Raw genomic sequence first — 27,781 nt, forward strand, 5'->3', positions numbered from 1 at the left:
TCCACCTCGTCCGTGGCCCCGCCCACACAGGCCGCAAGAGCTGCCGGGACGGTCCCCATCTTCTTGGATCGCTTTAGGCTGGCCGGCGGCGCTGGGAAGTGGAGTCGTTGCTGTTGCTGTTTGTGAGCCTGTGGCGCGGCTTCTGTGGGCCGGAACCTTAAAGGTGAGTAACTCTCGGTGGCTAATGAGAAGCTACAAAAGGGTCCGCTTTGCTGGTGCGCGACCGCGCGTTTCCGTGCTTTACTGCTTCTCGCGGCGTCCGTCCGCCCCTCGCCTTCCTCACGTTCAGGCCGAGCGCCGCGTGGGCCGCAGCCGGAGGCGGCGGAGCCGAGGGGGCGCGGGCGGCGGCGAGGCTGCCCCCGCGAGGAATGTGGGATCCTGGGGTTCCCCGCACGTGGCTGGTGCCCAGGCAGTTCCGCGGTTGCTTAGAGACGGGACTGTGGCTGCCCTCATCCCCATTGCGTCTTTTGGTTTTGTTTTTGTTTTTGTTTTTTTTTCCTCCACCGCCTTCTAGTCTCACCGAAGGCTTGTGGCCATCTCTGTAAAGTTTCTGGGGAGGTGGGCACGGGGTAAACGCCGGAGGGTTCTGTGGAGCCTATGGGACTGACTGGAGGCCAAAGAACTTTGGGCCGCAGATGTACACCAGCGTCACTCTTTTGGTCTATTAGGGCCTTCATCGCTCACATCAGGTTTCAGTGTGAAACGGGAGAACGTGGGTAATATTTCATTTACAGTCGTACATTCTGGAAAAGTATCTGATGAAACGCAGTTCCAAAATTAGGCCAAATAGGTTTTGCAGGGTCTATAAATAGTTATTTTATTTCATCGTTTGCTTTGTAGGGGGCCCTAGATCACGGTAGTAACTTAGGAGTGTAGATTGTGATAGACAAGACAATGCATAAATTTGAGTAATTTCTCTAGGGGGATGTGGATCACACAGTACCCCGTTGCAAGTGCTTCCTATGTGTATCCATGGTATCGAATGCAATTGCAGTGTGTCAGGCGATGCTTCCAGGAAGTGTACCTACATCAGTTCATAACTAGAGTCAACTAATGGCAATATTCTCGATGATTTGTTCACATAACTTTTGTACAATTGGGATGACTGGGTGGCTTAGTAGAGTCCTGGAGGCAAGTACTTTGTAAGTAGAAGACTTGGTTTGTAATTTCTAGCAAACCAATAGCACAGCTTCCTTTTTTCACTGCAGTGCTAATGTCAGGAATACGAAACAGGAAACTGGCTATCCAATGTATTAGTAAATTAGTAGGCATACTCCCCAGTTTAATGTTGTGTTAGTGTGACCACATTCTCCCATTTTTGTTTTCGTATGTTCCTTAGCATAGAGTATCTAAGGAACTGTAACATTTTTCACCTTAAAGTTATGATGTCTAACTTGGTAACAAGGTTTGGGTAAGTCAGTTGTGACTACATTTTAAAAGAAATGAGGCCGGGCGCGGTGGCTCACGCCTGTAATCCCAGCACTTTGGGAGGCCGAGGCGGGTGGATCGCCAGAGGTCAGGAGTTCAAGACCAGCCTGACCAACATGGTGAAACCCCGTCTCTACTAAAAATACAAAAATTAGCCGCAGCCGTGGTGGCGGGCGCCTGTAATCCTAGCTACTCAGGAGGCGAAGGCGGAATCGCTGGAACCTGGGAGGCAGAGGTTGCAGTGAGCCGAGATCGCACCATTGCACTCCAGCCTGGGCAACAAAAGCGAGACTCCGTCTCAAAAAAAAAAAAAGAAATGAACCCATACCAAACAAATGCACAGAGAGCCATGGTAATATACAGATAGATAGTTATCTGTTTAAAAGTGGAAATGGTTGGTAAGTGATTGGAGTTTTTTTCCCTAAAGCTTGCTTGACCAGCTAAGTGAAGATAAACAGTTTCTTGTTATAGAAGATGGGGTAGTGATTTACTGAAAGACAAGTTTTTTATAGTTTTTAGATTTTTTCATCACTTATTCCAAAGTGTTGCTTTGTTGAGATATTTGAGAACTGAGTAAAGAAACTGAACCCGTGAAAATAGAAATTCTTGATTTTTTAAGAAAACAACGGGATATTAATACTTTGTAAACATTATCTTTCTATTCTTGAGTTTTATATAAAAAATAACTTTATGCTAATTTGGGAAATTTTACAGATAGCCGCAATGGCTGAAAATGGTGATAATGAAAAGATGGCTGCCCTGGAGGCCAAAATCTGTCATCAAATTGAGGTATGATTCCTGTGCTATAAACTGCAAAAACAAGTTCCTTGAAAGAAAATACAGAAAGAACATTTAATTTCAGTACATGGACATATTCAACATTTGGTTTGCCTTTGATTCTTAGATGAACATATAATAGCATACAGTTTTATATTGGTGGAGCCAGGTTGTGAAACTTAAGATGTACAAACATTTCAAAAGGTAACGCTATAAACTAGAGTTACTTAATCTTTTTAAAATTTTAGTTTCATAGTCTCATATAAAATTTTAGCTTCATAGTCTCATATAAAATGAGAATAATAGTAGTTCCCTCCTCATAAGGTAGTTTGGAGGATTAGTGAATATAATGTTAAGTACTTAGAAGAATTCCTGACACATAAGTAACATAAAAGTCCTTGGTAAAGTACCTTCCCTGTTAAATAACACTATATTTTTGATGATCTTAGTTTTTTTCTGCCCAGTCAGTTCTCAGCTATTGTAACTTCAATATAGTTTTTTTTTTTTTTTTTTTTTTTGAGATGGAGTCTCACTCTGTTGGCCACGCTGGAGTGCAGTGGCGCTATCCTGGCTCACTACAACAGTATTGGCTCACTGCAGCCTCTGCCTCCTGGGTTCAAATGATTCTCCTGCCTCAGCCTCCCAAATAGCTGGGACTACAGGAGCATGCCACCACACCTGGCTAATTTTTGTATTTTTAGTAGCGACGGGGTTTCACCATGTTGGCCAGGCTGGTCTTGAACTCCAGACCTCAGGTGATCTGCCCACCTCAGCCTCCCAAAGTGCTGGGATTACAACAGGTGTGAGCCACTGTGCCCAGCCAGTAACTTTAATATAGTATCTGTTTTCAAAACCCTCTTAGCATTTTTTCAAATTTAGGTATTATGTTTATGTTAACGTAATACCTCAGGTGATCCGCAGTACCTTTGCAGTACTGATGCAGGAGGATGGCTTGAGTCCAGGAGTTAGAGACCAGCCTGGGCAACATGATGAGGCCCCATCTCTACAAAAAAATTTAAAAAATTAGCTGAGTGTGTTAGCAGTTTACCTGTAGTCCTAGCTACTTGGGAAGCTGAGGTGGGAGGATTGATGGAGCCCAGAAGGTAGAGGCTGCAGTGGCTGTGATTATACCACTGCACTCCAGCCTGGATGACAGAGCGAGACACTGTTTCAGGGGGCGAGGGGAAGAAACTTGAGAGTCTTCGTGAGCCTACTCTGGCTGGGGAGGCTGCCTGATTTGCAAATCGTTCTTTGTTCAATTAAGCTCAAAAAGAAAAAACCTTAAAATCTTTACAATATCAATAATGGTTGCATGGGAAATTATCTCTAAACTTAGGTTCTTGCTAAGAACCCCTCAGATCATATTGTTTGGTGTGGGGTTTTTCTGCAATTCTCAGAACTGCTTTTTTTTTTTTTTTTTTTTTTTAAGCTGCACCTCCCTGCATTTAAAATGTCTCATGTTCCTTTTTTTGGTATTAATTTCTTTATGACTATGGGGAGAAAAATTAGAAATTATTCATTCTGTGTTTAATACTTAGAACAATACTAAGATGTATATAGAAAAGGTTGTATCTCTCCCACAACCTGCTAACTCTTAAATCCTACTCTTCTGAGGTTATCAAGGTTAAAAGCTTTTGACACTTTGCTTCATGCTCGTACTAATTTTTTTAGTGGACCTTATATTTTACAACAGTTCTAGGTTTACAGCAAAATTGAGCAGAAGGTACAGAGATTTTCCATATATCCCCTGCCTCCACACAAGCATAGTGCCTTCACCTTTTAAAACATCCCCCACCAGAGTGGTACATTTCTAACAATTTTATTTCCTTCCCTTTCCCCCGCTAAATATAGGATGCATTTTTGTGGAGAAAAGTTTTGTAATCAATAATCTTTTCATTCTCCTCTTTAATATGAAGGATGTTTCTAAGTTTTTTAGCTGTAATCATTCTTTGACAAATATTCTTATATATAAATCTTAGTAAACATGTTTATTGATTTCTTCAAGGTAAAATTCTTAGAAGGAGCCATACTGGCTCAAGGATTATGCACATTTAAAAAACACTGATAATTGTCAGTTTACATCTACCTGAATGGCTAGTTCTCTGTGTTCAAGTCAATACTAGGTAGTCTTGGTTTTCTTTCTAATCTTAGCCAGTTTGTTAGGTGAAAAATGCTGTCTCGTTGCTTTAAATTGTATTTCTTTGATTAACAATGAAATGGATTTTTTTTTTAGTTTACAGTACATTATTTATTTATTTATTTTTTGTGATGGAGTCTCACTCTTGTCTCCCAGGCTGGAGTGCAGAGTGCAGTGGCGTGATCTCGGCTCACCACAACCTCCACCTTCCAGGTTCCTCAGCTTCCCAGGTAGCTAGGATTATAGGTGCACACCACCATGCCCGGCTAATTTTTGTATTTTTAGTGGAGACGGGGTTTCACCATGTTGGTCAGGCTGGTTTCGAACTCCTGACCTGGGGTGATCCACCTGCTTCGGCCACCCAAAGTGCTGGGATTACAGGCATGAGCTATTGCGCTTGGCCTATTTTTTATAATTTTTAAAAAAATCATTAGCTGGGCATGGTGGCATGTGCTTGTCGTCCTAGTTACTTGGAAGGCTGAGGAGGAAGATCAATTGAGCCCGGGAGTTTCAGGCTGCAGTGAGCTGTGGTTGCACCACTGCACTCCAGTCTGGGCAACAAAGCAAGACCCGATCCCTGAAAAATAGTGTCTTTTTTTTTTTTAGACAGAGAGACAGTATTGCTCTCCTCTCAGACTGGAGTACAGTGGCGGTGATCTCAGCTCACTGCAACCTCCACCTCCCGGGTTCAAGCTAGTCTTGTGCCTCAGCCATCTGAGTAGTTGGGATTACAGGCGTGCACCACCATGTGTGGCTAATTTTTGTATTTTTAGTAGAGTCACCACTTTGGCCAGTCTGTTGTCGAACTTCTGGCCTCAAGAAATTGACCCGCCTCAGCCTCCCAAAGTGCTGGGATTATGGGCTTGGGCCACCGTGCGAGGCCAATAAAATATCCTTTAACTGTTTTATATTAGGGTGTTCTCTTTTTACCCTTCTTCTTTGTTTGTAAGAATTCTTGACAAAATTTGTTTGTCTTTTACTTTTTATGTTACTTCTGGCATTCCAAGTAGTCATACTTGGGTTTTTCCTTGGCTTGTATATTGAGAGTTCCTCTATGCTTAAATTTGATAAACATTTACTTTAACTTTTTTTTTTTTTTTTTTTTTTGAGGCAGCGCCTTACTTTGTTGCCCAGGCTGGAGTACAGTGGCACAATTATGCCTCACTGCAGCTTCAACCTGCCAGGCTTAAGCAATCCTCCCACTTCAGCTTCCTGAGCTGGGACTAGAGGCACGTGCCTCTATTTTTTATTTATTTTATTTATTTATTTATTTATTTATTTTTTGGAGAGCTGGGGTCTTGCCATGTTGCCCAGGCTGGTCTTGAACTCCTAGACTCAAGCAATGCACCCACCTCAGCCTCCTAAAGTGCTGGGATTAGGCATGAACCACCACTCCTGGCCCCCCACCCCCTTTTTTGAGATGGAGTCTCACTCTTTTGTCAGGCTGGAATGCAGTGGCACAATCTTGGCTCACTGCAGCCTCTGCCTCCCGGTTTCAAATGATTCTTCTGCCCCAGCCCCCTGAGTAGCTGGGACTACAGGTGTGTGCCACTATGTGCAGCTAATTTTTGTATTTTTAGTAGAGACGGGGTTTGACCATGTCGGCCAGGGTGGTCTCAATCTCTTGACCTCCCAAAGTGCAGGGATTACAGGCGTGCGGCACCGTGCCCGGCCCCTGTCCCTTATTTTTTAATTTTAAAAAATTAGAAGGGCAGGTGTGGTGGCTCATGCCTGCAATCCCAGCACTTTGGGAGGCCGAGGTGGGCAGATCGCTTGAGATCAGGAGTTCAAGGCCAACATGGTAAAACCCTGTCTCTACTAAAAATAACAAAAATTCGCTGGGCGTGGTGGTGCATGCCTGTAATCCCAGCTACTCAGGAGGCTGAGGCAGGAGAATCACTTGAACCTGGGAAGCGGAGGTTGCGGTAAGCTGAGTTCATGCCACTGCACTCCAGCCTGAGCGACAGAGTGAGACTCTGTCTCAAAAAAAAAATAAGAATTGAGTGATTAACCAATTTATTCCAGTTCTTTTTATTTAACCATCTGTTCTTTCCACACTGATTTGCAAGAGGCTTTTCATATAATCTTTAAATATAGTCTTCTTTAAGGTTTTCTAGTCTATTGACACATCTGTTACACTATTTTAGTAATTGACATTTTAGTTTTATCTTTTTGCTAATTTGTAAACATTATTGTATATTTGGGGAAAGTGTTTTGCCTTTTGTAACTTATGTATTTTTAAATAACAGAACTTGGTACTGTAGAGTAATGTCAGGATTGGAGTCCATATTATACAGTGTTCTGAAATACATTGTAATTATCTCACAGTATTATTTTGGCGACTTCAATTTGCCACGGGACAAGTTTCTAAAGGAACAGATAAAACTGGATGAAGGCTGGGTACCTTTGGAGATAATGATAAAATTCAACAGGTAACAAGCTTTTAAAAATAATCTTTAGGTTTTCTGTTTACAATGAGTGCTACTGCTGAGTCTTATGTTTTTATATGTACTCTTCAGGTTGAACCGTCTAACAACAGACTTTAATGTAATTGTGGAAGCATTGAGCAAATCCAAGGCAGAACTCATGGAAATCAGTGAAGATAAAACTAAAATCAGAAGGTCTCCAAGCAAACCCCTACCTGAAGTGACTGATGAGTATAAAAATGATGTAAAAAACAGATCTGTTTATATTGTAAGTGGGCCTGTAATGCATTTAAATATCTTACATTTATTTAGAAAGTAAAGTACGGAAGAATAAGGGCTCAGGAATCACAGCCTCACTAATTACTGTATGTCCTTTTGTAATATTCTTAACCTAAGTTTCTTTTGTTTTGTTTTGTTTTGTTTTGAGACAGTCTCATCCTGTTGCTCACGTTGGAGTGCAGTGGTGTGATCATGGCCCACTGCAGTCTTGACCTCCTGGGCTCAAGTGATCCTCCCACCTCAGCCTCCTGAGTAGCTGGGACTACAGGCGCATGCTACCATGCCTGGCAAAAAATTTTTTGTAGAGACAGGGGTCTCCCTGTGTTGCCCAGGCTGGTGTCAATCTCCTGGGCTCAAGTGATCCAATCACCTTGACCTCCCAAAGTGCTGGGATTACAGGTGTGAGCCACCATGCCTAGTCCTAAGTTTTATCTTCATAAATGTGGATATTTTCTACCTTGTAGAACTGTTGTGAGAATTAAATGAAAAAATATATATATACCATTGGATGAAATCTTTGACATATTCTAAGCACCTATTGCCTATTAGCTGTTCTTATTTATCAGCAGCTAAACTTGATTGCAGTTTTCTTTAGTGTATTTTTAAATAGTTTTTTATTATGGAAAATTTCAGATACATATATAAATAGATTCAATAATGTACCATCACCAGCTTTAGTAGTTAATAACAGAACATGCAAATCATCTTGTTTTATTTCTGCTTCAACTGAATTATTTTGAAGCAAATACCAGATGAATCACTTTTATTGTACTGGAGAGTAGTGGCTCCTAAACAAGGCTGTTAAGTGATTAACAAAGAGAAATAGAGATAGATAGGTATATCCTGGGTTCATTTCAAGAAAAAATGAATCAAATTCTCTCCAATTGTTTATCTGAGAAGTCATTATTTGTTATTTGTACATTTCTTCCCACTCTTCACAGAAAGGCTTCCCAACTGATGCAACTCTTGATGACATAAAAGAATGGTTAGAAGATAAAGGTCAAGTACTAAATATTCAGATGAGAAGAACATTGCATAAAGCATTTAAGGTATGATAATACAGACTTTTTCTAGTTTTAAAATATATGGGACATAACTTAAAAAAATATTTTCCTTCCTTTTTACAGGGATCAATTTTTGTTGTGTTTGATAGCATTGAATCTGCTAAGAAATTTGTAGAGACCCCTGGCCAGAAGTACAAAGAAACAGACCTGCTAATACTTTTCAAGTAAGTCTTTTTGCTGATGTTTCTCCTGGCCTTTTAGTTATATGGACACACACTAGGGTAAGGAGCATGGAAGTAGTATCCCCTGAAAGGCCAATATTTTTAGTATCTTTAGATGACCTTTGAGAAATGCTTGATATTTGTTCAGTGAGAACTATAGTCTTTTGAGACTATAAGAAAAGTGTTCATTAGTACCTTTTCACTGTTAACAATTTTTTTTTCTTTTTCTTTTTTTTTTTGAGACAAGTTTCACTCTTGTCACCCAGGCTGGAGTGCAGTGGTGTGATCTTGGCTCCCTGCAACCTCTGCTTCCTGGGTTCAAGCGATTCTCCTGCCTCAGCCTCCTGAGTAGCTGGGACTACAGGCGCGTGCCACCTCGTCCACCTAATTTTTGTATTTTTAGTAGAGTTGGAGTTTCACCATGTTGGCCAGGCTGGTCTTGAACTCCTGACTTCAGATCATCCGCCTGCCTTGGCCTCCCAAAGTGTTGGGACTACAGGCGTGAGCCACTGCGCCCAGCCACTGTTAGCCATTATTAAAGGAGGTTATGTTTTAATACTGATTTTGCATCTAAAACTTTTGATCAGGCTGGGTATTAAAATTTGGTCTTTTGTGTGTTTGGAAAATATATCAATGCAGTTTTCGTCTTATTTTTCATAGCCTATATATGTCTTTTTTTTTTTTTTTTTTTTTTTTTTTTACAGTACAAAGGATTTGAGATTTGGGTCACATTCTTTGTGAATGTGTGTCTGTCTGTCTAAGTGTCTAAAAATGGGGATGAACCAGAGCATTTTCATGATAAAATTAGGTGTAGGGCCATAGTTCCCTACTTTAGAAGACTGTGCATTAGTCTTCTAAATGGTATATACTAAACTTGATTGACTTAGAGATGCACTGTGATGGGTCATAGTATCAGTGTTAAATCCTCAAAAATTATTTAACATGATTTTCATATGTTATTGTTGGATCTTGGGGATTTTAGAATTTTCTCCTTTTGTGGAATTAACACTATAGAAAACTGCAATATTATTTGCATGACTTCTGATACACTTTTTCATTCATATACATGAATGATAAATGAAAATCAACATGAAATTGCTAATGGATAGGGGGTTTCTTTTTGGGGTCATGAAAATGTTCTGAAATTAGTAGTGATGGTTGTACAACTGAATATACTAAAAAACATTCAAGGTACACTTTAAAAGAGTGAATTTTGTGGCACATGGATTTTTTCCTCAGTAAAGCTGTTATATAAAAAAACATGAGAGAGTAAATTCCTTGGCATATTTTGAATTTTTAGTTGATGATTATGTTGATAGTAAGCGTGTGCAACATTCATTGCTGTGCCATGTCTTAAGTTATTCAAAATAATCTGCAGTCTTAACTTTGTTCTCGTGAACTTAGCCTCTGTACTGTGTGTTCTTTAGGGACGATTACTTTGCCAAAAAAAATGAAGAAAGAAAACAAAATAAAGTGGAAGCTAAATTAAGAGCTAAACAGTAAGTATGTTGAACTAATCACGACATAATTTGAATTCCTTAAAGCTCTGACAGAAATATAGCTGGTGAGCTCTGAAATAGTGGCAGTAGACCTTTCTCTTTGCTAGTGAAACACTGAGATCTTAAGCTGCCTTGACAATCTCAGGGCCAAATTGCATTGCAGTCTAGCATTGGACGATCAAAAAAACCTAAGGACTTCTGGCTTTGGTTAAGTAAGTTTAGTGATCATGATTGGTTAACTTTATTAGGACTTAATTTTCTTATATAGTAAATAGAAGTATGTTATAATTATGATATTTTTATTTGTAGGGAGCAAGAAGCAAAACAAAAGTTAGAAGAAGATGCTGAAATGGTAAGTATATATTACTGCTATCTAGTACATCTGTAATTCGAAGTTAAATGAATAGCTTTTAAGTCTGAGGACTTTTTCAAGAAAATACGTAAGCAAAGCTATCTATAGTTGTTATTGCATTAAGTAATACATCAGGTATTATATTGAGGGAAAAGAGAAAACTAAGGATAGGAAATATGTTCTAAAATACGGAAAAGGCCGGGTGCAGTGGCCCACGCCTGTAATCCCAGCACTTTGGAAGGCTGAGGCGGGCAGATCAGTTGAGGCATGGAGTTCGAGACCAGCCTGGCCAATATGGTGAAACCCCATCTTGACTAAAAATACAAAAATTAGCCAGGCGTGATGGTGCATGCCTGTAATCCCAGCTATGTGGGAGGCTGAGGCAGGAGAATCACTTGAACCCAGGAGGCGGAGGTTGCAGTGAACCAAGATCATGCCACTGCAGTCCAGCCTGGGTGACAGAGTGAGACCCTGTTTAAAAATAAAAAATATAATAAAACACAGGAAAATATATTTTGAAATATTCAGAAAGTTCATTTATGCCTAGAACTTATGAGAAAATGTCCTATAACTTCTAAAGATTCTAATCATAGGTTAATACTAACATGACTTTTATTTTTGACTTAATAAGATACTGATGTGTATTTCCATTTAGAAAGTTACAGGTAAAAATTTTTATTTGGGGAAAATAATGACTATAAAAATTTTTTTTTCTTTTTTTGAGACCGAGTCTCACTGTCGCCCAGGCTGGAGTGCAGTGGCGCGATCTCGGCTCACTGCAAGCTCCACCTCCCAGATTCATGCCGTTATTCTGCCTCAGCCTCCCGAGTAGCTGGGAGTACAGGCGCCTGCCACCACGTCCGGCTAATTTTTTGTATTTTTTTTTAGTAGAGATGGGGTTTCACCATGTTAGCCAGGATGCTCTCGATCTCTTGACCTGGTGATCCGCCTGCCTCGGCCTCCCAAAGTGCTGGGATTACAGGTGTCAGCCACTGCGCCCGGCCTAAAAATTTTTTAAAGTATGATAAATACTGCCTAGAATTATTTTCCAAGATAGTTTAATAGCCAGATTTATGTAGTTTATAACTAATTAAATACCAGTTGTATAAGAGATCAAATAATATTGAAAGCCATTTTGGAATAAAGGATGACAAAGGAAAACACCAACACTATGAAACTACTTGATTTATTTATTATTATTATTATTTTTTGAGATGGAGTTTCGCTCTTGCTGCCCCAGCGGAAGAAACTACTTTAAAATAGCATTTTGGTTTCTAGTCTTTTTCTTGTATAGCTATAAGGTGGTGTGAGTCATTTCTGGTCTGTTGTTGCTTTTAAGAAACTTTTTGATCACTTTGTATATTTTTATAGAAATCTCTAGAAGAAAAGATTGGATGCTTGCTGAAATTTTCGGGTGATTTAGATGATCAGACCTGTAGAGAAGATTTACACATACTTTTCTCAAATCATGGTGAAATAAAATGGATAGACTTCGTCAGAGGAGCAAAAGAGGTTTGGAAACATCCCTATCCTTTTTAGCAATCAGTTTGAAAATCTGTAGAAACTTAGACAAAATTAGTAGAAAGTAATTTTAAAAATTGTGTTTATTAAATTAGTTTCTACTTGATCATTTGTTATTGTCACTAGATGTGATGTCTGATATTTTCTGAATTATACTAAATTAGTTTCTACTTGATCTTTTACTTTGTTGTTATTGTCACTATATATGATGTCTGATAGTTTCTGAATTATACTATGAATAACTGTTCATACTGATGATTGCAGTTTTACTTCTGTAGCATTCCTTTTCTACTGTTCAGTAAAATTCATTCAAACTGGTAAAGACATGGACGGTTTGCAGGGTAGAAAAAATTACTTTGGACAAAGAAATTAATTGTGGGACTAAAAACCAAGGGTATGGCTTTTGTTTTCTGTCTCTGGTATAGGGGATAATTCTATTTAAAGAAAAAGCCAAGGAAGCATTGGGTAAAGCCAAAGATGCAAATAATGGTAACCTACAATTAAGGAACAAAGAAGTGACTTGGGAAGTACTAGAAGGAGAGGTGGAAAAAGAAGCACTGAAAAAAATAATAGAAGACCAACAAGAATCCCTAAACAAATGGAAGTCAAAAGGTCATTTATTCTGATTTTTCTTTAACAGTTTGGTTGTTGAACCCATTTACTTGAGCAAAAACTTTAATCAGTGTTCAAAAACATTGACAAGAGACTTAAAAAAAGTTCTTTACAGAGTGCTCAATTGTGTCTCTACAGGTCGTAGATTTAAAGGAAAAGGAAAGGGTAATAAAGCTGCCCAGCCTGGGTCTGGTAAAGGAAAAGTACAGTTTCAGGGCAAGAAAACGAAATTTGCTAGTGATGATGAACATGATGAACATGATGAAAATGGTGCAACTGGTAAGTTTTTTTCTAAGTCCTTTGGTAGTTTCATGAGAAAATTTCTACTTCCATAAATAAATGATTTGCCAGAGAGAATAGGGATTTGGCTTTTCAACTCCTGGATAAGTGCCATTCTTGGATTATTACGATTTACCTCGGTTATGCTGTTGTATAAGTCAGGGACAGGATATTTGGAAGATGAATCTAGAGGTCAGGTCTGTACCAAGAGAAAAGCCTTTTCTCATTGGTGCAAGGAAGTTGTTGCATCTTTTTCAACAGTATCATTATTAATAATTGTGCTCAGTATTAAACTAGAGCAGTACTTACGTTGAATTTAACAAAAATTAATTGTTACGTTATAGGACCTGTGAAAAGAGCAAGAGAAGAAACAGACAAAGAAGAACCTGCATCCAAACAACAGAAAACAGAAAATGGTGCTGGAGACCAGTAGTTTATTAGTAAACCAATTTTTTATTCATTTTAAATAGGTTTTAAACTACTTTTGTTTGCGGGGGCTTTTAAAAGGAAAACCGAATTAGGTCCACTTCAATGTCCACCTGTGAGAAAGGAAAAATTTTTTTGTTGTTTAACTTGTCTTTTTGTTATGCAAATGAGATTTCTTTGTGTTGTTCTGTTTGTGTTATTTCAGATGATTCAAATATCAGAAGGAAGATTCTTCCATTAAATTGCCTTTGTAATATGAGAATGTATTAGTACAAACTAATAAAATATATACTATATGAAAAGAGCAAAAACAGTTTTTGATTTTTTTTTTCTTTTTGTACCCAAAGCATTTAGGAAAGAACTAGAATATTAGCTATTGACGATGGGCCTTTCCCACAGGCCATTTATGGTGTCTCCTAGGCTGGCTTTGTAATATTTACACAGGAAAGTTGATAACACTAGAAATAATTACTTGTCACAAAGCTTTCCTTTTTTTTTCTTTTTCGAGACTGAGTCTCACTCTTATCGCGCAGGCTGGAGTTCAGTGGGGCAATCTCAGCTCACTGCAACCTCTGCCTCCTGAGTTCAAGCGATCTCTTGCCTCAGCCTCCCGAGTAGCTGGGATTACAGGCATGAACCACCACATCCAGCCCAGAAAGCTTTTCAATACCGAATGTAGACCAGCCAAAATCAAGAGACTTACTGATTTCTTTTTGTGAAACTTGTATGATGCTGGCAGGTCATATCGAAGTTCTGTAAAACAAAAGCCACCTAAGGATAAAATTGTATTTCCAAGCGTTTACCACCCTTCACTAAACAACAACAACAACAAAAACTAAGAAAAGTGTTAAGTGCTGGTAAGCTGAACATTTTAGAACCTTTAACTTATCCAAGTAGTGACTTCTGTATTCCTAGCATTAGCCATGGCAGCTTGGCATTTCTGTTATTATGGCCATTTATACTGAAATTTGAGGTTATAAGTGATGAGTTTAGAAGGATAAAAAGTGGACGAAAAAGTAAATCCTATGAAAATGATGGTACCTTTCTATTTTTAATTTCCTAATAGTCTATAGCTAACTTAATCTCATAACCATGCTTATTTCAAAATTTTCTTACCCAGAGTTTAATAATGGTACTAAGTACCCATTTTCCTCCTAAGCTCTAAAACGAAAACCAGTTTTTCATATTTCTTCCTTCTAAAGAATAATGTAGATTCTCCAAACTCTTTACTACTGATCTATTTTAGAGGGATGGCAGTGAGTCTACTACTCCTGTATGTCACAGCTTTCAAGTTTTAATGTGCAATCAAATCACCTGGGGATCTTGTTGAAATGCAGATTCTAGTTCAGTAGGTCTGGGTGGAGACTGAAATTCTTTTTTTTTTTTTTTTAAGACGGAGTCTCACTCTGTTGCTCAGGCTGGAGTGCAGTGGCGCAATCTGGGCTCACTGCAAGCTCCACCTCCCGGGTTCATGCCATTCTCCTGCCTCAGCCTCCCAAGTAGCTGGGATTACAGGTGCCTGCCACCACACCCAGCTAATTTTTTGGTATTTTTTAGTAGAGACAGGGTTTCACTATGTTAGCCAGGATGGTCTTGATCTCCTGACCTCAAGATCTGCCCACCTCAGCCTCCCAAAGTGTTGGGATTACAGGTGTCAGCCACCACGCCCGGCCTGAAATTCTTTATTTCTAACAAGGAAATCTCAGGGATTTTAATGCTGATGGTCTGAGGGCCACATTTGGAGGAACAAGCCTCTGGCTTGGTATAGTACTGGGACTGTTCTAAGGTGTTCCATACTGCATATAATACCTAAAACTGGCCGGGCGTGGTGGCTCACACCTCTAATCCCAGCACTTTGGGAGGCCAAGGCGGGCGGATGACCTGAGGTGAAGAGTTCGAGACCAGCCTGACCAACATGGTGAAACCTCATCTCTACTAAAAATAATAATAATAAAAAAACAGCTGGATGTGGTGGTGCGCCTGTAGTCCCAGCTAGTTGGGGAGACTGAGGCAGGAGAAGAATCCCTTGAACCCAGGAGGTGGAGGTTGCAGTGAGCCAAGATCGTGCTGCTGCACTCCAGCCTGGGCAACAGAGGGAGACTCCATCTCAAACAACAAAAAAAACCCCTAAAACTGTCTAAGTAATGCAACACTGAAAATAACAGGAAGACGAACAGAAGTGTATATTACATTATTAATTATTATGAACAGTAATATATCTAGCTGTATGTTTAACACTACAGTGGCAATTCATTGTTAGTTTATTATTGTGAAAAAACATGTTCCCTTATTGCACTCTTACTTCAGGCTTAGATTATAATTAGCTTCTAGTTATATGCTTTTCCTGTTTTGATGTTTGTGACTATTACCCAATTTAGTAATAAAAATGTATCAAACATGATTTACTCATAGTGTTGATATTTAGAAGAAAAAGATAAATGTTATTTGATTCCAGCAGTAATTAGAGAATGAAATTAGAGGCTGGGCTCAGTGGCTCACACCTGTAATCCCAGCACTTTGGGAGGCCGAGGCTGGAGGATCACTGAGGTCAGGAGTTCAAGACCAGCCCGGCCAACGTGGTGAAACCCTGTCTCTACTACAGATTAAAAAATTAGCCGGGCGTGGTAGTGCATGCCTGTAGTCCCAACTATTCGGGAGACTGAGGCAAGAGCATCGCTTGAACCCGGGAGGTGGAGGTTGCCACTGCACTCCAGCCTGGGTAACAGAGCAAGGCTTTGTCTCAAAAAAAAAAAAAAAAAAAGAAAAAAGAAAATGAAATTAGATTATCTAGGAATAATTTGGTGGCATTTTCTATGAATGAATTTCAAACCAAGATCTGACCAACTCCAAGCCCACTTTTTTTTTTTTTTTTTGAGACGGAATCTCACTCTGTTGCTTAGGCTAGAGAGCAGTGGCGCGATCTCAGCTCACTGCAAGCTCCGCCTCCCAGGTTCACACCATTCTGCCTCAGCCTCCTGAATAGCTGGGACTGCAGGTGCCTGCCACCACGCCTGGCTAATTTTTTTGTATTTTTAGTAGAGACGGGGCTTCACCATGTTAGCCAGGATAGTCTCAATTTCCTGACCTCGTGATCCGCCTGCCTCAGCCTCCCAAAGTGCTGGGATTACAGGCGTGAGCTACCGCACCTGGCCCACTTTTTTTTTCATTTGTTTGTTTTTGTTTTTTTGAGACTGAGTCTCCTCTGTCATCCAGGCTGGAGAACAGCGGTGCGATCTCGGCTCACTGCAACCTCTGCCTCTGGGACTCAAGCGATTCTCCCGCCTCAGTCTCCCAAGTAGCTGAGATTACAGGTGTGCGCCACCATGCCTGGCTAATTTTTTATATTTTTAGTAGAGATGGGGTTTCACCATGTTGGCCAGGCTGGTCTTGAGCTCCAAACCTCAGGTGATCTGCCCACCTTGGCCTCCCAAAGTGCTAGGATTACAGGCGTGAGCCACCACACCTGGCCCCCAGCCCATGTTTTTAGCCATTGTGCTGCTATACAGTGTTCTGCCTGAGTCTGGAGTGACCAAATACCTGAGTGCTATTAGAAATTTTCAGTAAATTGCATAAATTAGGACAGTCTCAGGCTAAGTGTTCATTCTGCTTTTACTCCATTTCCAATCTATTACCAATCATGCACATTTTGCCACACTGTAAAGCATAGTTTATCTTCTCAGCACCTGCATGAAAATTTTGGTTGGGCGAATACATGTTGGCCCTTTTGGATATTAGGATTGAGATTTGTCTTACCTGCTATAATATCTATCTTGATTTTCCATTCTGCAGCTTTCTTTTGAACATGCTGAACATAAATAATATGTTGTTATGAGCTGATTTTTAAATAATGATTTTTTAAAATTGCTTTTTACTAATACTTGAGATTGAGTTTTTAAGCTTAAAATTTCATTAGAATCTAAACCCTTATAAAAATTTCAATTGAATGGATAGTATTCTGAAAATAAGAAATCAATTTCAATACATTTAACAATCTGAACCAAATCACACAATAAATCCAAGTGATAGAAAGCTACTCATGCACCACATAATGCCATTTGGGGTTATCTAGGGACTGCATATATTTTGGTAGTCCCATAAAATTATAAATGGAGCTGAAAAATTGCTATTGCCTAATGATGTAGCTATCTTGACATCACAGCACAACACATTACCTTCTTGGTGTTTATATATGTTTAGATCAAAAGAATACCATTGTGTTACAATTGCCTGTAGTATTCAATACAGTAATAGGTTGACAGGTTTGTAGCCTAGGAACAACAGACTATAACCACAGAGCCTCGGTGGTCCACTCTATGTTTGCACAATGATGAAATCACCTCAGGATGCATTTCTCAGAATGCATTAGTCAGAACATATCCCTGTTGTTAAAGGATGCATGACTATTTCAGAAATCTATCAAAGATGTGTAATGTTCTCATATGGTTTCTGTAGCATTATTTCATTGATATATACAGCTAGCTAGCCTAGAAACCATTTGGCAGAGATATAGGTACATGGGGAATTCAGTTCATGCAGTAAAACTGAGTTTTATAAAATTCATGTTATGCCAAGACTATACTTTCAGGGATCATTTCTATAGTTCGTTACTAGAGAAGTTTCTCCGAAAGTGTAGAGCACTGTATCATGAAAATGGCCATACTACCCAAGGTAATTTATAGATTCAATGCTATCACCATCAAGCGACCACTGACTTTCTTCACAGAATTGGAAAAAACTACTTTAAATTTCATATGGAACCAAAAGAGCCCACATAGCCAAGACAATCCGAAGCAAAAAGAACAAAGCTGGAAGCACCATGCTACCTGACTTCAAACTATACTACAAAGCTACAGTAACCAAAATAGCATGGTACTGGTACCAAAACAGATACATAGACCAATGGAACAGAACAGAGGCCTCAGAAATAACACCACACATCTACAACCATCTGATCTTTAACAAACCTGACAAAAACAAGCAATGGGAAAAGGATTCCCTATTTAATAAATGGTGCTGGGAAAACTGGCTAGCCATATGCAGAAAACTGAAACTGGATTCGTTCCTTACACCTTACACGAAAATTAACTCAAGATGGATTAAAAATCTAAATGTAAGACCTAAAACCATTAAAAACTCTAGAAGAAAACCTAGGCAATACCATTCAGGACACAGGCATGGGCAAAGATTTCATGACCAAAACACCAAAAGCAATGGCAACAAAGCCAAAATTGATAAATGGGATCTAATTAAACTAAAGAGCTTCTGCACAGCAAAAGAAACTATCATGAAAGTGAACAGGCAACCTACAGAATGGGAGAACATTTTTGCAATCTACCCATCTGACAAAGGGCTAATATCCAGAATCTATAAAGAACTGAAACAAATTTACAAGAAAAAAAAAACCCATCAAAAAAGTGGGCAAAAGATATGAACAGACACTTCCCAAAAGAAGACATTTATGCAGCCAACAGACATATGAAAAAATGCTCATCATCACTGGTCATCAGAGAAATGCAAATCAAAACCACAATGAGATACCATCTCATACCAGTTAGAATGGCAATCATTAAAAAGTCAGGAAACAACAGATGCTGGAGAGGATGTGGAGAAATAGGAACGCTTTTACACTGTTGGGAGTGTAAATTAGTTCAACCATTGTGGAAGACAGTGTGGAGATTCTTCAACGATCTAGAACTAGAAATACCATTTGACCCAGCCATCCCATGACTGGGTATATACCCAAAGGGTTATAAATCATGCTGCTATAAAGACACATGCACATGTATGTTTACTGCGGCACTATTCACAATAGCAAAGACTTGGAACCAACCCAAATGTCCATCGATAATAGACTGGATAAAGAAAATGTGGCACATATACACCATGGAATACTATGCAGCCATAAAAAAGGATGAGTTCATGGGATGAAGCTGGAAACCATCATTCTCAGCAAACTATCACAAGGACAGAAAACCAAACACCGCATGTTCTCACTCATAAGTGGGAGTTGAACAACGAGAACACATGGACACAGGGAGGGGAACATAACACACGGGGGCCTGTTGGGGGGTGGGGGGCTGGCAGAGAGATAGCATTAGGAGAAATACCTAATGTAAATGACAAGTTGATGGGTGCAGCAAACCAACATGGCACATGTCTACGTATGTAACCTGCATGTTGTGCACATGTACCCTAGAACTTAAAGTATAATTAAAAAATTCATGTTATGCCAAGCTGTGCAGAAGAGTTCACAGCAGGCCTGGCTGCTTATCCTTAGAAAGGCCTGCTTAGTTTGGCCCTTGTCTGGAGACTGGGAACTTAGATTTTGGGAAGGCTCCCACTCCCTACTCCCTTAATAATAGTGTCTGACTGTGCCTAACACTGTTTATGCTGAACACCTGTTTTCCTACTGGGAGTCTAGAATTTGGGTATGTGTCAGAAAGGGAATTGCCTACATGATCAGTCCCTAATAAAAGCCCTGGGCACTGAGTCTCTAATGAGCTTCCCTGGTTGGCAATGTTTCACATGTGTTATCAATAATTCATGCTGGGAAAATTAATTGTGTCCTGTGTTATTCCACTGGCAGAAGACTCCAGAAGCCTGGCCCTGGTTTACCCCATTCTCTGCCTAATGCACCTTTCTCCTTGCTGATTTTGCTCTATATCCTTTCACTGTAATACATCATAGCCATGAATAAGACTAGATGCTGAGTCCTGTGAGATTTCCTAGTGAATCATCAAACCTGAGGGTGTTCTTGGGGACACAGGTTTGGATACCAATGTTTACTGGTGTTTGCTTTCATATATAGTGAGTGAGGATTTATTTACTAGCTATGTTGTGTCCTGTTGCTTGCCTACATGTACCACTACTTATTATTAGCAGTATAGTTCTTTTTAGCTGTTATATTTTATGCGTTTTAAAAGGTTATCACATTACCATGTAACTAGAATGTATTATTTCCAACTGGGTTCTTATGTACTGTATTTACATGAATTAAGTATTTTTCCTACAAAAGCACTTTAAAATCTTTGAATACATGTATGATTTAAATAATAATAGCTAACACATAGCAATTACACATGTCAGACACTGATCTAAGTGCTTTGTAAATATTAACTCATGTAATCCTCACAATTCTTATGAAGTACAATTGGTACTCTCAGTCCCTTACACTTAGAGTACAGGTGAGGATAGTATAGATGACAAAAGCTCAATTACCTTGATGATGAAACTCAATTACCTTGACCAAGAAAACAGCTGGGAGGCAGCAGAACTTGGATCTGAACCCAGAGAATCTGGTCTGGCTTCAGAATCTCTGTTCCTAACTATTGTGTTATACTGACACTAAAAAAATATACTGACACTAAAAAAATGTACTGCCCCTTCCCCCAGTTTCCTGGACTACAACTTATACACCTCTCCATGTGTTATATGCTGCAAAAGTAAGAATAGGTGATTTCTGAACTCAGATCTGTTTAGCTCCAGGCTCAAGTGTTCTGAAAACCTGGTCTTACTGCCTCCCTTAAGTACATCAAGCCACACCAGGACAATGGGACAAAAGGGATCAACTAAGACTTACTCAGAGAAACCAAAACATACAGTAATCCTAGTTACAACACACTTTTCTACTCCTGAGTTATAGTCTCTCCTCTGGCAACAGTTCCTGTCTGAAAAAAATCTTTGAGGAAATAAGTCTTATAGACTGGAAAAAGGCCAATCAGATGCTAGCTGGTTAAGTGGAAAATTTAAGTTTCACATGTCAAAATGGTCAGGAGAAATAGATACTGTGGTATCTAGTATTCACAGCAAATCCTAAAAACATTGTCATGAATTTAAAAATCAATGCCACAGAATATCAGATGATTTGAACTTACTTCTCTAGTTGAGGATTTGTGTAAGGAATATACTGCTGTTCTTGCCATTTCCAAAGCAGTCTTTAGAAAAGCCATATCTGTCCCTGTGAAGAGTAGAAAAAAAGCTCCTATTTACCTCTTCTCAAAACAGAAGATTAAGTTAGTAGGATTTAGAAACATTTTCTTCCAAACTTCAAAATAGCCACCTTGAAATCTTTTAGCAATAAGGGTACAAATAAACTATCAAAATATTATTTTAAGGCTGGTAGAATAAAACCAGAATTATACGGTCTTGGTTAAATAAGGATAAAGTAAAATTTTTAATATTATATTCCAACATTAATGACTTCAAAAAGGGGAGAAGGAAATGCATAGAGTACTATTCAGAATCATCTTGGTGGGGGCAGGGTACTTTTTAAACTATGCATGTCTTTTTTTTTTGAGTTTCGCTCTTGTTGCCCAGGCTGGAGTACAATAGCATGATCTCAGCTCACCGCAACCTCCGCCTCCCGGATTCAAGTGATTCTCCTGCCTCAGCCTCCCTAGCGGCTGGGATTACAGGCATGTGCCACCATGCCTGGCTCATTTTGTATTTTTAGTAGAGACGGGGTTTCTCCATGTTGGTCAGGCTGGTCTCAAACTCCCGACCTCAGGTAATCCACCCACCTCAGCCTCCAAAGTGCTGGGATTATAGGCGTGAGCCACCACGCCCGGCCAAACTATGCATGTCTTTTCCTACCCTCACTGACTTCCTAACCTCCTTGCCCACAGTACACACAAAATTAACAGCCACGGTGAGTCACTGTTACTGATGGGCACATGTAGAAACCCTTGGGTCTGTTAAGACATTAAAAAACAGATTCTGAAAGTATAAAATTCTTTCTATGTTTCATATTCATTCATAAGGGTTAGGCAAATTATTCCTGAAAGCAAATGGGAGATATACAATAAATGACATGACTATCTTTGTTTACTTAATACAAATTTGTAAAAATGAAAGTTGAAAAACTCAGTTTCTTAGCCATGCATTAAACAAATTGAAATGTAAATTATAAGAACTATACAAATAAGAGATTGGTTTACTTAATGAAGAGTAATAACATCACTTAGCCTTGGTTTATTTAATGAAGAGTGATAAAATCACTTAGCCCAAACAGTGATAAAAATGGTTTTTATTTTTGTTTAATTTTTTCTAGACAGGGTCTTGCTGTTACCAAGGCTGGAGTGCAGTGGCACATTCATAGCTCATCGCAGCCCCGAATACCTGAGCTCAGGTGATCCTCCCACCTCAACCTTCTGAGTAGCTAGGACTATAGGCGCACCACCACACTTGGGAAATTAAAATGTGTGTGTGTGTGTGTGTGTGTGTGTGTGTGTGTGTGTGTGTGTGTGTGTGTGTGTGTAGAGGCAGGGTCTAACTATGTTGCCCGGGATGGCTACCAATTCCTGGCCCCAAATGATCCTCCTGTATCAGCCTCGCAAAGCACCGGCATTACACGCCTGAGCCACTGCGCCTGGCCTTAAAAATGGTTTTAAAATCTTTTCTATAAATATACCAATATACCCGATTCTTGTTACAAACCTTTATTATTTTTGGTCCCAAAGGGAGGATTCATAATTACTGTATCGAATGACTTGGACATTCTGTTAGATAATAAGCACACATCACATTGAACCATGTCAATATTTGTTAACTCAAACTCTTCTGCATTCCTATTAAATATTTCCAATGCGTCTTCATCTATGTCAAATCCAACACACAACCTATAAATACAAAACACATACAAAGAGTGGCGACTTATAGCTCCCAAGTAAAAACAAAACCAAAATTAGCTGTTTTTTTTTTAAACCATATATCTTTTTAACCCAATTAGCAAAGTAAGAGTGAGTGTTTTCTTCTTCTTTTTTTTTTCTTTTTTCAGACAGGATCTTGCTGTGCCACCCAGGTGAGTGTAGTGGTGCCATCTTGCACTGCTCAAGCAATCCTCCCACCTCAGCCTCTCAAGTAGCTGGGACCACAGGCACACACCACCACATCCAGCTAATTTTTGTATTTTTTGTAGACATGGGATTTCACCATGTTGCCCAGGCTGGTCTCAAACTCCTGGGCTCAAGTAATCTGTCCACCTTGGCCTCCCAAAGTGTTGGGATTACAGGCATGAGCCACTGTGCCCAGTCAAGTGTAACAGCGTAATTTCCAAACCCGGCAGGGGTTGGAAACTCAGGTTTGTATAAAAGGAACTGCTGCTTTCACCATTTTTATTTAATTTTTGTAGTTTGTTTAGATCTTCTGCCCATTCAAAATGTATTCAGTATCAGATTTTTGCTTCCTATATCTCATTCTGTGGAGTCTCATAAATATAATTCAGTTAATCCCATTGATGCTCCTTATTAAAGCCACCCAATACCCAAATAGCATATATTGCGTTACGTACCCTGCTCCTAACATTGCAGTTCCGATGCTAAGTACTCCACAACCACATCCTAGATCTGCAACGACTTTATTTTCAATGTCATCATAAGTGTTATGGATTGTATAGAGCATACATGCTAAAAAATAAAAAAAAAAAGAATAAGTAAGCAAGCCGGTGACTAAAATCTAATTTGTGCAAATGACTCTTTCTAAAATAATTTCTTGTGTTGCATTACTTAGTCCTCCCCAAATGCCATTCCAGATTATTTTTGTAAAAGATAAGGGGTAATGATTTGGTATGTAGTAAGAGGCACCATAAAGGAAGCTAATACCCACCAGTGTTTCTCAAAAACCAGTCTCTGCTAGCAATGCCAAGAATGACAAAACTGTGACCAGTCTCTGAGGTAAAATAAAAAAAAGTCAAAATGTTTAGTTTTTCCTCAGCTTGTTAAAAACATTGCCATATACTCATATCGGTTCTTTCTTTGATGCTGAAATATTTTTAAGAAAGAAGGTAAGAGTAAATAGTTTTTAAAAAAATCCTTTTTTGTCGACATAAATTTGGCAACTCTATCAATTTCCAAAATTGTTTTGAAATTTTACTTATCTGTGAAATCTATAAGACTAGGAACCACTATCAAACAAGCATTAGCATCACAAAGACATAGAATCTTTTTTTTTCTTTTTTTTTTAAACACAGGTTCTCACTATATTGCCCACGCTCGTCTCGAACTCCAGGGCTCAAGTGATCCTCCCACCCCGGCCTTCCAAAGTGTTCGGATTACAGACATGAGCCACTGTGCCTAGCCACAGAACTTTGTTTTAACAAGTTTGTCACCAGAACACAAGCACCATAAGCTCCACAATGTAGCCTTTAGACACATATACTCATGATCTACAGACATATATATTCATAATCTACAAATGAGACCTGATAATAGAACTACTGGGTGTTAGATACACTGAAGGTCAAACATGAATACCACCACCACCGATATTTCCCTGAAGATATCTGAACCCAGCAAGGACTGTTGGCCACTGATTCCTGCGGATCCAGAAGTTTTTTGTTGTTTTTTTTCAGAGACAGGGTCTATCTCTATCACCCAGGCTGGGGTGCAGTGGCGGATCAGAGCTCACTGCAGCCTGAAATTCCAGGGCTCAAGCAATTCTCCTGCCTTAGTATCAGCAGCTGGGACTATAGGCACATACTACCACACTAGGCTAATTTTTTTTTTTTAAGAGCTGGGGTCTCACTGTATTGCCCAGGCTGATCTTGAACTCCTGGGCTCGTCATCCTCTTGCCTTGGCCTCCCAAAGTGCTGGGATTATAGGGGTGGGTCACTGTACTTGGCCAGATTGTTATTATTTTTTAAACTGGATTCCACTAAAAAAACCTACAGTCAGAAGACTAGTAAGTCATTATTTGAGAAAACTGGTCTTAACCTAGACACAGTAGTTTTGTGTGAATTTTTGGTTGGAATCATGACAGTATCTTGGAGTTAAGTGTAAATACACATGTATTCTCCTTGACTTTCATTGGCAACTTAGAAACAACTATTTTGGAACTGGAAAAAACTCTTTGCAGGTACTCTCAGAAAATTAATTTTCCTAAGGCGCCAGCCTCAGTGGCTCATGCCTGTAATCTCAGCACTTCTTGAGGCCCCAGTGGGAAGATCGCTTCAGCCCAGGAGTCTGAGACCATCTTGGGCAACATAGCAAGACGCTGTCTCTACAAAAAATAAAAAATATTAGCCAGGCATGACGGTGCATGCCTGTAGTCCCAGCTACTTGGGAGGCTTAGGTAGGAGGATCACTTGAGTCCTGGAGGTCAAGGCTGCAGTTGCCGTGATCATGCCACTGCACTCTAGCCTGGGTGACAGAGTGAGACCCTTATCTCAAAAAATAATAATAATAAATTTTTTTTCCCCTAAGGCTTCCCAATGACTTCGGTAACATAAATATATGTTGTCCTGTATTCTCTCTTGTACTCCCAGTATCAATGTCTGGCATGAAGCAACAATGCTAATGCTCAGAAAATCTGTTAAAATATGCATGCTCATCTTTACACAGCACATACTCTGATTTTGTTAAACTATCATTCCACTATCAACTCTGGTATTCATTTCTAGGGCAGAGTATATAACACAAGAATCCTTGCGTAGGCAATTAGTAGCAATGGGAAACTGATCCTTATTTAGTAAATGTTTACTGAGCTCCTAAATAGTACCAGCGACTCTTCTGGGCACTGGGAATTCAAGTATGAACAAGACTAACAAATTCCTTGTCCTCAGAGAGATTGTAATGTGAGAAGAGAAAAAAACACATTAAAAAGATGTCTGGCAGTGTTAAGGGATATGCAGAAAACTAGACAGTAAAACGATAGTGTGTATGTCTGTGGAGGGTGTGCCTTGAGCTGCAGTGTCAAGGAAGGCCTCTCTAACGCGACAGGTGATCTTAGGGCAGAATTTCTCTAGACATTCTCTGTATCCAAATAACTGTTCTATTTTTATCACAGAGTAGACTGGACTAACGCCGAAAGCCGGGGCGTGGTGAACCAGCCGCCCTACCTGCAATGTGCGGCCTGGTAGGATACTGTTCTAGAAGTAGCTTGGGCTTTTCAAATCCATCCACTTGTTGCAGGCGACTCTCTAGTTCCTTAAGCCTTACTTTCTTCATTTTGTTTTAAAGTATGGACTCGTAGGGTTTGAAGGCACAGGATCTGCGGAGAAATCTATTGAACTGGGATCTTGTTTCCTCCCTACCCCCAACCTTCTCCCTTTTTCAGCACCGCTGGCCGGACCCGAAGACGCGCCCTAAGGAGACGCCCGGACGCAGGGCACGGGACGAGCCTCTGACCCACCTCCCGGGTAACCCAAGCCGCCCCAGGAGACGGCGGCGGCGCATTGCTGGAGCAGCCCCAGGATCCCTCGCGCTACGACCACGCACCTCTGGAAGCGACCCGCACCTCGGCCGGTGCCGGAAGCGCCAGGCCGCACGCGCGCACGCGCTCGCCGCCCAGCGGCCCGGCGCCGAGCTGCAGCGTTTATCTTGAGCCGGGGTTCCGCTGGCCACCTGGGGGCCTCATTGCCCCATCCCCTCCGCCTGCAAAGCCTGCGCTACTCGCTGACCCACAGCCAGTCCTCGCCGCCTGTCGCGTGCTCATTACCCTCTAGTTTGCCATGAGTACCTGCGGGCCCTCAAAGGATGGGGAAAGACAGAGTGAAAGGGATGCGGGAGAGAAAGTCACAGTCACTTTGTTGTATGGCCCAGAGTGACTCTTCTTGTTTCCCAAGTCTCGGCTCAAAAAGTAGCGATCTCCATTCACCTTTACCTCCTTCTCCATTCTCATGCCTTATTTTATTGTAACTTTGTTTCCCAATTTTTAGGTCATTTGTGTCGCTTGCAATTCTCACAGGAGTGGTGATGTCAAAGAAACCCAAAGAAGAGATAGTGGAGAGGCAGGGCGCGGCGGCTCACGCCTGTAATCCCAGCACTTTGGGAGGCCGGGGTGGGCGGATCACGAGGTCAGGAGATTGAGACCATCCTGGCTAACACGGTGAAACCCTGTCCCTACTAAAATTACAAAAAAATTAGCCGGGCTTGGTGGCGGGCGCCTGTAGTCCCAGTTACTCGGGAGGCTGAGGCAGGAGAATGGCGTGAACCCGGAAGGCGGAGCTTGTAGTGAGCCAAGATCAAGCTACTGCACTCCAGCCTGGGAGACAGAGCGAGACTCCGTCTCAAAAAAAAAAAAAAAAAAAAAAAAGACAGTGGAAATGAAAATAAAAGAATAGGTAGTGGTGTCAAATACTGGAAAGAGGTCGGGCTTCATAAAGTAGGAGCAGAAATCAAGTTGTAGCAGATTGTGGAGCGAATGGAAATTTAGGAAGAAGAAAGAGTAAATGTGAACAATTAAACGTGGCCCCGGAAGCGGTGGCTCACCCCTGTAATCCCAACATTTTGGGAGGCCGAGATGGGCGGATTGCTTGAGACGGGAGTTTGAGACCAGCCTGGGCAACATAAGGAGACCCTGTCTCTACTAAAAATACAAAAATTAGCTGGGTCTGATGGCGCGAGCCTGTGGTCCCAGCTGCTCGGGTGGCTGGGGTGGGAAAATCGCTTGAGCCCGGGAGGCAAAGCTTCCAGTGATCTGAAATTGCGCCACTGCACTCCAGTCTGGTCGACAGTGAGACCCTGTCTCAAAAAAAAAAAAAAAAAAAAAAAAGACAGTGGAAATGAAAATAAAAGAATAGGTAGTGGTGTCAAATACTGGAAAGAGGTCGGGCTTCATAAAGTAGGAGCAGAAATCAAGTTGTAGCAGATTGTGGAGCGAATGGAAATTTAGGAAGAAGAAAGAGTAAATGTGAACAATTAAACGTGGCCCCGGAAGCGGTGGCTCACCCCTGTAATCCCAACATTTTGGGAGGCCGAGATGGGCGGATTGCTTGAGACGGGAGTTTGAGACCAGCCTGGGCAACATAAGGAGACCCTGTCTCTACTAAAAATACAAAAATTAGCTGGGTCTGATGGCGCGAGCCTGTGGTCCCAGCTGCTCGG

General features: G+C 40.5%; 2 protein-coding genes and 1 pseudogene across 9 annotated transcripts; 2 read left to right on the plus strand and 1 right to left on the minus strand.

Annotated features, from left to right (window-relative positions):
- On the plus strand, window positions 1-13,272 carry SSB (small RNA binding exonuclease protection factor La). 2 transcript variants are annotated; one of them, XM_003824289.4, is made up of 12 exons: window positions 1-163; window positions 2,143-2,217; window positions 6,671-6,774; window positions 6,862-7,036; window positions 7,989-8,096; window positions 8,175-8,275; window positions 9,700-9,771; window positions 10,081-10,123; window positions 11,495-11,635; window positions 12,070-12,256; window positions 12,395-12,535; window positions 12,880-13,272. In XM_003824289.4, exons 2-12 carry the CDS (start codon window positions 2,152-2,154, stop codon window positions 12,966-12,968), a joined length of 1,227 nt encoding a protein of 408 aa, XP_003824337.1. In that variant the 5' UTR covers window positions 1-163; window positions 2,143-2,151; the 3' UTR covers window positions 12,969-13,272. The 2 variants fall into 2 exon arrangements, with proteins under 2 accessions (XP_003824337.1, XP_057157415.1); XM_057301432.2 differs by lacking the exon at window positions 1-163 and adding an exon at window positions 696-716.
- Window positions 12,953-26,261, minus strand: METTL5 (methyltransferase 5, N6-adenosine). Of its 7 annotated transcripts, none has more exons than XM_063595205.1 (8): window positions 26,174-26,261; window positions 25,795-25,946; window positions 23,250-23,364; window positions 22,397-22,578; window positions 20,836-20,918; window positions 16,715-16,766; window positions 13,665-13,732; window positions 12,953-13,074 (listed from the first exon to the last, which is right to left on the minus strand). In XM_063595205.1, exons 2-8 carry the CDS (start codon window positions 25,901-25,903, stop codon window positions 13,036-13,038), a joined length of 648 nt encoding a protein of 215 aa, XP_063451275.1. In that variant the 5' UTR covers window positions 25,904-25,946; window positions 26,174-26,261; the 3' UTR covers window positions 12,953-13,035. The 7 variants fall into 7 exon arrangements, with proteins under 7 accessions (XP_063451275.1, XP_003824339.1, XP_063451274.1 ...); XM_003824291.6 differs by having other exon boundaries at window positions 13,665-13,714; window positions 26,174-26,260; XM_063595204.1 differs by having other exon boundaries at window positions 26,088-26,239.
- LOC112439225 (small nucleolar RNA U3) lies at window positions 17,531-17,609 on the plus strand (annotated as a pseudogene).
- Window positions 26,262-27,781: the final 1,520 nt, after the last annotated feature.

The sequence above is a fragment of the Pan paniscus genome, chromosome 13, assembly GCF_029289425.2.
Source record: "Pan paniscus chromosome 13, NHGRI_mPanPan1-v2.0_pri, whole genome shotgun sequence".
Lineage (NCBI taxonomy): Eukaryota > Metazoa > Chordata > Mammalia > Primates > Hominidae > Pan > Pan paniscus.